The sequence below is a fragment of the Giraffa tippelskirchi genome, chromosome 4 (genome assembly GCF_054371585.1).
Source record: "Giraffa tippelskirchi isolate mGirTip1 chromosome 4, T2T-mGirTip1v1.2.pri, whole genome shotgun sequence".
In the NCBI taxonomy this organism is placed as follows: Eukaryota; Metazoa; Chordata; class Mammalia; order Artiodactyla; family Giraffidae; genus Giraffa; species Giraffa tippelskirchi.
Genome location: NC_137278.1, coordinates 59,304,449 through 59,316,639, shown reverse-complemented (window position 1 = coordinate 59,316,639; position 12,191 = coordinate 59,304,449). Strand labels below are relative to the sequence as shown.

At 36.5% G+C, this 12,191-nt stretch overlaps 1 protein-coding gene across 1 annotated transcript in view; it reads left to right on the top strand.

The window, feature by feature from the left end:
• Positions 1–12,191, top strand: part of PEX13 (peroxisomal biogenesis factor 13) — a 28,860-nt gene that overhangs the window by 9,840 nt on the left and 6,829 nt on the right. The window contains exon 2 of the mRNA XM_081593081.1: positions 9,460–10,154. Within this exon, the coding sequence (XP_081449207.1) occupies positions 9,460–10,154 (695 nt within the window). The remainder of the gene's footprint in view (positions 1–9,459; positions 10,155–12,191) is intronic.

The following is a 12,191-nucleotide window of genomic DNA, read 5'->3' as shown; positions in this document are numbered from 1 at the left end:
TAATCTTACTAGCATATGAAATGAATGCATTTGTACAGTCGTTTCAACATTCTTTGGCATTGCCCTTCTTTGGGATTGGATCTGGGTTCAAATGTTCAGATTAATGTATGTATATGTATTCTCCTGCTTAGCAGCTACAGTGTTTGTGCTTGGTACCCACAGTGCCCAATCTGAGGATTCGTGTCTTTATTTCGGGAAAACTCTCACCAGTCCTGTTTTTAAATACTGTTTGAGCACTATTCTTTCCCATCTCTTATAGAATTCCTATTAAACATATCAGGGGTAGTTCTGCTACAAGTAACAGTATCTGACTTACTGTGCTTTGGACTATAGACACAGTTATTCTTTAGTTGACAGGAAGTCTAGAGATATGCTAACTCAGCATTGTCATCAGGGGACCTACATTTTTTTTGGCTTCCTTTGTGTGTCAGCTTTCTGACAGTTTCAGTCATCCCTGCCTTACTCTTGCTCCCTCAAAAGGAATATCTTTTTTTTGCTCTGACTGCTTTCAAGATTACCCGCCTTCCTTTTTTTTCTCCCCAGCAGTCATACTTTGTTGGGCTTTAATGTATTTTTCATTATATTATTTTTGGTGGGATTCATAGATAACTTGAATCTGACTTGATGTCTTTCATTGATTTTAGGAAAGGCTCAAGCATTCTCTCTTTAAATATCACTTCTGCTCATCATCTTTTCACTTCTCTGGCTCTAATTATATATATATGCTCTGTTTTTCACTATACTCTCCATGTCGTACACTCTTTTCTGTACGTGTCCTTTTGTTACTCATGCTTCATTCTGGGTATTTTCTTCTGAGCACTCTTCCAGTTCACTGCTATTTTTCTTTCAGTTGTCTAATCTGATATTAAACGAGTCAGTCACTGAGTTCATAGTTTTAGGTACTTTATTTTTTTTTAGTTTTAGAATTTTCATTTGATCCAGCTTTAGAGTTTATTTCCTGCTGAAATTCCCAACCTTGCCTTTTTTTTTTTCTTGAGTATTTGTGGCATAGTTGTTTAAAGTCTCTGCCTCATAATTCCATTATCTGAATATATATCATTTTGATTGTCTAACATTGCTCTTTTTTTTTTTTTTACATGTAGTTTTGTCATCATAGAGGCTCAATTATTTTTCAGTGAGAGCTGGACATTATATATAGACAATGTAAGGCAACTTGAGGCCTGTGATGGTCTCTTCCCACAGAGGGTTTTACTTTTGACAGGCACCTTGAGCAGTCCAGGGTCATTTTAATAATTTCAAATTTGAACTAATTTGAAATTGTGGTTTTCAGTTTCTGCCTGGGCTAGTCTATTTCTTGTTAACGTTTTCCCCCTTACTCCTAGCATATGACCTTTTAAGATCCCAGTCTGAAGTGTGGGCATTACCTTGTCCCTCTTCTTTGGGCTCCTGAACTCTAGTTTTTGTCTCCTTAGCTCAGAGAAGCTTTAAAAAGCTCTGCTCAGCTTCTCATACTGTCAGCCATCTCTGGAACTGGCCCATCCCTTGAGAAACATCTAAAATGGGCTCTCTAGCTTTTTTAATTGTTTTCTGTGGAAGGGTTGATCTGGTTACTTAGAATACCATGACTTGAAGTAGAATTCCCCAAGGTCTATGTTTCTCCTCTGTACCTTATTGTACAACAACTGATTTTGTTTTTGCCTCACAGTTACAAGATTCCTTGTGTCGTGGGCATTGTGTACAAGAGTTCTAATGAAATTTTTTTAATACTTACTTTTTTTTCACTTTTTATTTTACAGATGTTATGACTTCATTTACATCTTTGACTTTTTTAATCAATTCATTCAATCTAATTCTTATTCTCATCTCTTTGACCATTCTAAACATATTTAAAATCTTTGTTGTTATATAAACTTAGATTTTCCTTGAATGACCTTTAATTCTTAATGTTGATTTTTGTTACTTTGGTGTCCTAGTCTTTTTATTTCTTCTTGTGTATAGTTTTGAATATTTTTAATGTGTCCATTTTGAGTAGGAATTTGTGAGTTCTGTTGTCTCATCTACATTCAGTACTCTGTGCCTGGTAGGTTTCTTTGCTGCTTCTACCTCCCTCTCAACACCCACTCCCCATGTAAGAATCTGGTATAAAAATGGTAGCTTAGATTAGGATATCACAGATTAAGTCACTGAGTCAGTTGTTAACTTGTTTCATTTCCTGGGTTTGAGGCTTTATCAGAGTCTTCCCCTGCAATGCTTTATCAGAGTTTCTCCGCCTGCAATGCAGGAGACCTGGTTCAATTCCTGGGTCTGGAAGATCTGCTGGAGAAGGAATAGGCTACCCACTCCAGTATTCTTGGGCTTCCCTTGTGGCTCAGCTGGTAAAGAATCCGCCTGCAGTGCGGGAGACTGGATTCAGTCCCTAGGTTGGGAAAATCCCCTGGAGAAAAGAAAGGCTACCCGCTCCAGTATTCTGGCCTGGAGAATTCCACGGGTCACAAAGAGTCGGACACGACTGAGAGACTTTCACTTTCTTTCCCCCTTCTTAGTTCCATAACTTTCTAAAAATTGTAATCTGTTGTTAGCAAATTTTATAATCTTTTTTACCACTGTAAGCAAATTTTTATGAACCAAGGTGGCTCTTCCTAGTGCCTAGCCTCAATGAGGTAGTTTCATTTGAGTGGAACACTTACACACTGAGCTGCGTCATCCAAACCTGGATGCACTACACCATTTGGTAGTCCACTGACTCTTTTTAAAGTTTTGTTTCTTTTTTTATGATGTGATTCCGTCTGAGGTAAACAACTTCCCTGATGATTTATGCTTGCCAGAACCTTTAGATCAGACCTTTAGATGCATACTTTAGTTTGACTGGAAATACAGAGGATGGGGTACAAGTTAAACAACATTTAGGGGAAACACAAGTCCAGAATGTGGGACATTCATTAAAGAAACTGGCTGGACTCTTCTGAAACTCCAAGACATTGTTGTTTCCTTTAGATGAGAATGAGGACACAACCAACCAAATGCAATGTGTGAGACATAATTGAATTTTTGTCTCTCCCCCCCCGCAAAAAATAAACAAGACGTTTTGACTTTTACAACTCAGTGATAAAAGACTAACAACCTATTTTTTTTTAATGGGGACAATATGTGACTAGACATTTCTCCATGGAAGATATAAAACTGGTCAATAAGCATATGAAAAGAGACTCTTATCATTAACCATTAGGGAAATGCAAATCAAATACACAGTGACATACCATTTCACACTCACTAGGATGGCTTTAGTAAAAAAAATGGCAGATAATGACAGGTGTTGACAGACTGTAGAGAAATTGAAACCCTCATGCACCACTGGTGAGCATGTAAAATGGTACAGTTGCCTTGGAAAACAATTTGGCAGTTCTCAGAAAGGTTAAACACAGAGTTACCATATGACCCAGGAATATCATTCTAGTCATAATAGCTCCAAGGTGGAAACAACCTATTTATGGATGAATATAATTCAGTAATAAAAAGGAGTCATGAAATTAAAAGACGCTTACTCCTTGGAAGGAAAGTTATGACCAACCTAGACAGCGTATTAAAAAGCAGAGACATTACTTTGCCAGCAAAGGTCCATCTAGTCAAGGCTGTGGTTTTTCCAGTAGTCATGTATGGATGTGAGAGTTGGACTATAAAGAAAGCTGAGCGCTGAAGAATTGGTGCTTTTGAACTGTGGTGTTGGAGAAGACTCTTGAGAGTCCCTTGGACTACAAGGAGATCCAGCCAGTCCATCCTAAAGGAGATCAGTCCTGGGTGTTCACTGGAAGGACTGATGTTGAAGCTGAAAGTCCAATACTTCGGCCACCTGATGTGAAGAACTGACTCATTTGAAAAGACCCTGCTGCTGGGAAAGATTGAGGGCAGGAGGAGAAGAGGATGACAGAGGATGAGATGGTTGGATGGCATCACCGACTCAATGGACATGAGTTTGGGTTAACTCTGGGAGTTGGTGATGGACAGGGAGGCCTGGCGTGCTACAGTCCATGGGGTCGCAAAGAGTCAGACACCACTAAGCGACTGAACTGAACTGAAGGTACTAATACATTCTACAGCATGGATGAACCTTCAAAACATTAAGTGAAAGAAGCCAGTCACAAAATGCTACATATTGTATGTTTCATTTACAGTAGATACTCCTTATTTGCAGATTCCCCATTTACAAACTCTCCTACTCACTGAAATTTATTTGTAAGTCTGAAATCGGTACTTGAGACATTTTCATAATCTTATCAGATGCACAGAGCAGTGAAATATCTGAGTCATCTCTTTGCTGAGGCTAAACAAAACACAACACTCTGACTTCTTGTTTCAGTTCACATACTGTAAACAGGTGTCTTTCAAAATCTATTAAGTGTCAGCCACATTTTTCACATTTTTGTTGATTTCACAGTCTTAAACTGACCCATACACATAGTACTGAAGTGCTATCTAGTATTCTTAGGAAGCTTTTATGGAAAAAACATTAGCATTAGATAAACTTTGTTCAGACTTGAGGAGTTGTGCTTTTGGCCAGGAGTTCATTATTAATGAGTCAACAATGTAATTAAAGTAGTTATATAACACAAACATACATAAAACAGTATATGTGTTGATCAGATGAAATGTTTTGACCAGAGGCTTGAAGGAACCTAACTCTTTGTTGCCTTCTTGAGCAGTGATTTGGTACTTGTTAATTCAGTGTTTTCAGCTTTATGGGAACACAAGTATGACAGATAACAAGGATCAACTATATAGGCAATGTCCAAAGAAAGCAAACCTATAGCTACAGACAGTAGATTAGTGATTACCCAGGATTAGAGGAGAGTAAGAAACAGGGAGTGACTGTTAATGAAAATGGGATTTCTATTTGGGATGATGAAAATTTTCTGAAATTGCATATAGTGATAGTTGTACACCTCTGTGAATATATGAAAAACCTTGCTTTTTATACTTTAAATGGGTAAATTTTATGGTATATGAATTATATCTCAATAAAGCTATTTAGACAAAGATAATTGAGAGTAATGGATATGTTCTGAATTATCAATTGAGAATGGAGAATATGGATTTGTTAATTTTCAAAGATGGGAAAACAGTATTACTGTTTTGTATGAAATATCTTTGTTGTTAGGAGATGCCCGCAGAGGTATTTAGGAGTAATTTATTCAGTCTGCAAGTTAATTTCAAATGGTTCAAGAATTTTTTAAAGACTGTAGAGTGAGAAAGAGAAAGCAAGTGTGGCAAAATGATAGCAGTTGTTGAATCTAGATGGAAGGTATGTGGATAGTGATTGTACTTTTCTTTCATGCTCTTTTTTTTTTTTTTCTTTCCTATTTGAAACTTTTCAAGATAAAAAACTGGGTGGGAGAGACTTTTTGCACTTTCAGCACTAAGGAAAAATCTTTTATTCTTCTAACCATAGGCTTCTTTAGTTATTATGCTTGTTGTAACATAAAGCAAAACCATATATACCCACTGAATGTATTTGTGTATGCCAGAAACAGAGACCATTAAAACCAAAGGAGAGAGAATTCCCTGATGGTCCAGTGGTCAGGACTCCAAATGGCCACTGCCGAGAGCCCAGTTTCAGTCCCTGTTTGGGGAACTAAAATCACACAAGCCAAGTAGGGCAACCAAAAACAATAACAAAGAAGAGTAAGAGGAATATACTACCTTTCATATGTAGTATATGAAATCTTTTTATTACCAAATGTTTAAATTTAATTCCCTATAATTTTTTAAGTTACATATTCATTACAATTTATGAAACAATACAAGAATATATAAAGAAAATCTATATTAATAGTCTGTGTGATACATGTGTATTAAACACTTATTAATGAAAGACTCCACATAGTGTTGTGTGTGTGCACATGTGCTCAGTTTGGTTTTAACACAGGCAGAGTCTTTACCACTGAGCCACCTGGTAAACCCTATAGTGTTTGTATCAGTACCTATTTATATGCTGAGCTCTATAGTAGGTGATGGAGAGGCAGGAGAGCTCCTGTGCCTTTGAGGAGCGCACTGTTGACAGGAAGAATCAGATGCATAAATAAATGTAAGATACTGTAGAATCTATCTGCCAGTGCCAAAGATTCAGGTTTGATCCCTGGGTTGGGAAGATCCCCTGGAAAAGGAAATGGCAATCCACTCTAATATTCTTGCCAGGGAAATTCTACAGACAGAGGAGCCTGGTGGGCTACAGTCCATGGGGTCACAAAAGAGTCATACGCAACTTAGCGACTAAACAGCAACAACTGTACAAAATATGGATAAAGAATTATAGGAAGAACTTGATGATGGCAGAATAAGTAATTTAGGCAAAAGTAATTGAGGAGAAGTTGAAAGGTAAGCAGAATATAAAAACATATGCTAGAAGGCATGTTAGAGCAAAAAAGAAAATAAAGATTTATGGAGCTCAAATTCAGGAAAGCTGAAAATTCATAAAGGTGAATGTGGCCTTTGGATGTAGTTTTTCCATATAAGCTTCTGCTGATTTCAGAAAAAGCAGCTTAGATAATGAAGCTAGTTGAATAACACGTTTTTGAAGCACGGTTGGAGTTCAAATGCCCTGCAAGAGGAGATACTGATAAATTACCCATGCATTTATGTTAGACCCTGAAAAGATACATCTAGATATAAGGATATAAAAGTAGAAGACAGGCCCTTATAGAAACAGAAGCCCAGCTTCAAATCAATTCCTGAAATTATATTAAGGACATTATGAATTGATAGTAGCCTTAGAAGCATGCCTGAACCAAACTAAAGGATAGTTCAGAAAACAATATCCAGGTATATACTACTGTATATAACATAGATAACAACAAGGACCTACTGTATAGCACAGGGAACTACATTCAATATCTTGTAATAACCTATAATAGAAAAGAATCTGGAAAAGAATATATATGTTCAGTTACGTATATGTATATGCACTTACTTTGTTGTTGTTCAGTCACTCAGTCATGTCTGACTCTTGTGACTCCATGAACTGCAGCACACCAGACTTCCCTGTCCTTATTATCTCCCAGAGTTTGCTCCAACTCCTGTGCATTGAATTGATGATGCCATCCAATCATCTGATCCTCTGTTGTCCCCTTCTCCTCTTGCCTTCAATCTTTCCCAGCATCAGGGTCTTTTCCAATGAGTCAGCTCTTCCCATCAGGTGGCCACAGTATTGGAGCTTCATTTTCAGCATCAGTCCTTCCAGTGAATATTCAGGGTTGATTTCCTTTAGGATTGACTGATTTGATCTCCTTGCTATCCAAGGGACTTTCCAGAGTCTTCTTCAGCACCACAGTTCGAAAGCATCGATTCTTCAATGCTCAGCCTTCTTTATGGCCCAACTCTCACATCCATACATGACTACTGGAAAAACCATAGCTTTGACTGTACATATGTGTGTGTATATATATATATATATAGCTGAATCACTTTGCTGTATACCTGCAACTAACAAAACACTGTAAATCAACTACATTTCAATTTTAAAAAAGAAAAACAATATCTAGAATGAAACACATCTGGAGAAAGAGAACATCATCCAGAATCTCAAATTATTGCTACAATAATGATTGCTGATGCACAGAAAAATCAAATAGCCAGACCCAGGAGGACATTATATAACATAAATGTTAGCTAAGTAAACAGCTAGGGAAAAAAAGATTCATAGGGACTCCAGATATTGGCATTATCAAAGAGACTTTAAATTATGTTTAATATGTTGAGGGCAATAAAAGAAGAATTTTGACAGAGAGTTGGAAACTATTAAAAAAGGAATTTCTAGAACAAAAATAATAATCAAGACTGAGAACTTGTTGGGTTTAAAAACTGATTAGACACTACAGGTGTGTTCTGTAGCTACTGAGAATCTATGGGCTGGATGCTATTTTTCAAACTATGTAGTAGCAGTTCACAACAAGATAGGATATTTGTACCAGCATGTAGAACAACATTGACCCTAAACACACCATTTTGTTCAACTGGCATTTTTTAAAAATTTTATTGGAGTATAATTGATTTACAATGTCATGTTAGTTTCAAAGGTACAGCCAAGTGAATCAATTATACATATACAAGTATCCACTGTTCTAGATTCTTTTCCCATATAGGCCATTACAGGGTACTGAGTAGAGTTCCCTGTGCTATACAGTAGGTTCTTATTAGTTATCTATTTTATATATATTAGGTTGGTGCAAAAGTAATTGTGGTTTTTGCATTGTTGAAATTTGCCATTTGATATTGGAACCACCAGGCTTCCCAGGTAGTGCCAGTGGTAAAGAATCCACTTGCCAGTTTGGGAGACGCAAGAGATGCGAGTTCGATCCCTGGGTCAGGAATATCCACCACTTGGAACCACTACTGCACTGTACATTCCTTAAAAGTAGAAAAGAAACTACTAGATCTGTAATCTACAGCAAACATGATAATTGGCGGTGCCATCTTGAAAATTTTCCCTTTGAGATTGGGAATGAGACTAGGATGCCTTCTATTATTCCATTTATTCAAGATTGTACTGCAAGTTCTAGATGCAATACCTTAGTAATCAAAGGTGTAAGAATTGAAAAAAGGAAGAAATAACCTATTGTTATTCACATACAATATGACCACAGATACTTAAGATTCTAGAAAATACAAAAGAAGAATCCAAAATAAGGTTGCTAGATATAAGGACTATATTTTTTAATCAATTATTTCTATATAACATCAACAAAGTGAAATTTTAGAAAGACACCATTTACAGTAACATCAAAAACCCCCAAATATATAGAAGTAAATCTAAAGAAAGACCTCCACAAAGTAAACTATAAAACACTGAGACTCGGTGGTTATTTAAAAAACATTTATTGAGAAAAACCTTTAAGACATAAGTAAATGTAGCATATGTTATAATCTTAAGTTGAAACTCAGTATTTTGGAGATGTTGACTACCTCAAATTAATCCATGAATTTAGTGTAATCCAAAATCAGAATCTCAATAGGGCTTTTGCAGGGAGAGCAGTATAATACTTCAAGTTCTGATTCTAAAATATATCTGGATATTCAATCGGTCAGATAGCCAAGACACTGCTGAAGATGAAGAATATTGTGGGAAGACTTGTTTTATTGGATATTAAGAACTATTATAAAACTACAGTAATTAAGATAGTGCCATTTTAGGTATAAGGATGGATAGGTATCAAGTTGTAACTAACTCTGAGAAAATGGACGTACGTCTTTAAAAGAAACCCCAGGTTGAAGATACTATTACTAATGCAAGCACAAGTAAACAAGAAAAAGAGTTTATTCAGCCATTTTATCTTACCCATTTTTTTCTTAACACAGATTCTAAGCATTTGGATATTAGAAATTATTCCTTACTCTTAAAAATCTTTAGTAGAACCTGTTTAGTAGATTTAATAGAATCATAATACTGTTTCACTTTGAATGAATTTATTGTCTGCTTAAGTTACAATTTTGAATCTTTTTCGGTTTTAGATCTGCTGATTTGGGTCCTACTTTATTGACAAGACCTGGACAACCAACACTTACCAGAGTGCCACCACCCATTCTTCCAAGGCCATCACAGCAGACAGGAAGCAGTAATTTGAACACTTTCAGACCTGCTTACAGTTCATTTTCTTCTGGATATGGTGCCTATGGAAATTCATTTTATGGAAGCTATAGCCCTTATAGTTACGGATATAACGGGCTGGGCTATAACCGCCTTCGTATAGATGATCTTCCACCTAGTAGATTCGTTCAGCAAGCTGAAGAAAGCAGCAGAGGTGCATTTCAGTCCATTGAAAGTATTGTGCATGCGTTTGCCTCTGTCAGCATGATGATGGATGCTACTTTTTCAGCTGTCTATAACAGTTTCAGGGCTGTATTGGATGTAGCAAACCACTTTTCCCGATTAAAAATACACTTCACAAAGGTTTTTTCAGCTTTTGCATTAGTTAGGACTATAAGGTATCTTTACAGACGGTTACAGTGGATGATAGGTTTAAGAAGAGGCTCAGAGAATGAGGACCTATGGGCAGAAAGTGAAGGAACTGTGGCTTGCCTTGGTGCTGAGGACAGAGCGGCTAACTCAGCAAAATCTTGGCCAATATTCTTATTCTTTGCTGTTATCCTTGGTGGTCCTTACCTCATCTGGAAACTGCTGTCTACTCACAGTGATGAAGTAACAGGTAAGAGTAATAGAATGGGTTTAACAACTATGTAACAAGGACTTCCCTGGTGGTCCAGCAGTTAAGATTCACCTTCCAACGTGGAGGGTGTGGATTCAATCCCTGGTCAGAGAGCTATGATCCCACATACCTCACAGCCAGAAAACCAAAACATCCAAACAGAAGCAATGCTAAATTCAATAAAGACTTTTAAAAAATGGTATACATCAAACAAAAAATACTATATATATGTATAAGTCTTAAATTTCAATAATTAGTTAAATTAGCTTTTTTATATTCATTTGTATTTAATCTTTTGATTGAGTAATTTTTTTTCAGTTAAGAACTTCAAAACTGGAAGAGGAACATATAGCAAAAACAGACTTGTTGATTTATTCTTTGTTAGTTCAGTTTAACAGCACCCATTACTTAACTGCTGTTCACAAAGTACTAAACTTGATGCTGTGGAAGGTACAGAGATAACATAGGGAATAATCCCCTTACCCTTTTTAAAACTTACTGAGAGAGAGGTAGGTCAGACACATAAGGTAATTGTAGTGAGGCATAAAGAGTGTAAGGAGTATGACAGTTGGGGAGAAACATAAGACTTATTGAGCCTTTTTTATATGTAAGACACTGTGCTAAGTATTTTGTGTATTTTACTCATTTAATTCTTAAAACAATCCTAAGAGGAATTATCCTCATTTTACAAGTGATAGACTGAAGTTCAAAGAAGTCACTTGCTCAGGATCACATCTTTAATACACTAGAACCAAAAACAAAATGAGGCATTGTTGACTGTTAGGCCCCTACTCTGTCAACTGGTACAGAATATTATCTCAATTTAGAATTGAAGCTGACATTTTTTGACTATTCGTATCTAGAAAGAAGTAGCATCTAAGTTAGATTTTGGAAAGACAGGTAATGTTCCATCAGTTATATAGGAAAAAAACAAGACTGTGAAGCAGATGGAATAGCTTGAACAAAAGTATATAGGCAGGAACTATAAGAATTGTTCATCAACTGTCCTATAATATTGGATAGAAGGATACTGGGAAGTAAGGCTGAGAAATTATATTGGAACCTAGTAGTGGAAGATCTTAATTTCCATGGAGAGGAGTCAAAAGATGAAGTCTCCTGTAAGAAAGTAGGAGAGGATACGATCCAAGACAAGTGAAAAGGGGAGGTGATTTTTTAATCTGAGGCCAGAGAGGGAGCATGTGTCCATTAGTAAAGTTTTATTAGAACACAGCCAACATTCATTCATGTGCGTTTTATTATGGCTGCATATGTACTGAAAGACCAGAGTTGAGTAGTTTATAATAGAGACCCTATCTTTGTTGGCACTCTTGTTGCCTTGCACTTGTTCTACACACTGCATATCTCAGTATTATAACTTGCAATGTATTGAGTGCGACATGTATTGTTATACTGCAGTACATATTTTTTATTATGAGTGCAGACATGCCTCATGAGAAAAGAACAGTGAAGTATACTTTGAATGTCACACTTTGAAGGCACAGTATTGTCTGGATTATTCTAGTATTGAATTAGGTGACAAAGCATTGCATTTGTTATGCAGTGACAACATAGCTATGTTAAAGTGGTACAATATGCATCACCATTCCCAGACTGAGCACTCATCACAGTATTCCCAACTGACAGGAAGTCAACAGTGAGAAAAATTAGAAAATTCAAAATGGAATATCTCATCAGAGCAGAATTCCCTCCCCTGAAAACAGGGTGGGGGAGAAGGAGCAAACAAAGAAAAAAATAAGCCTGCAACCAAGATAAGTTTCTGAGAGGCTGCTTTGTCATATTAGCAAGGAAATCTGTTTACCATTGGTTATTGGAACAGCCAAGGAAATCTGTTCAAAGAAAATAAACTTGTTTGAGACTATTAACATTTCAGGGAGAACAGTTTCTGGAAGAGTATTTAAAACAACAGCAATAGTCATTTTAAAACTAGGCAAATGGATTTACTTGGCTTGAATGGATTTACTTGGCTCATGAGGACCTAATAGATATTGATACTATTCAGTAGTTTATTGGAAGAGT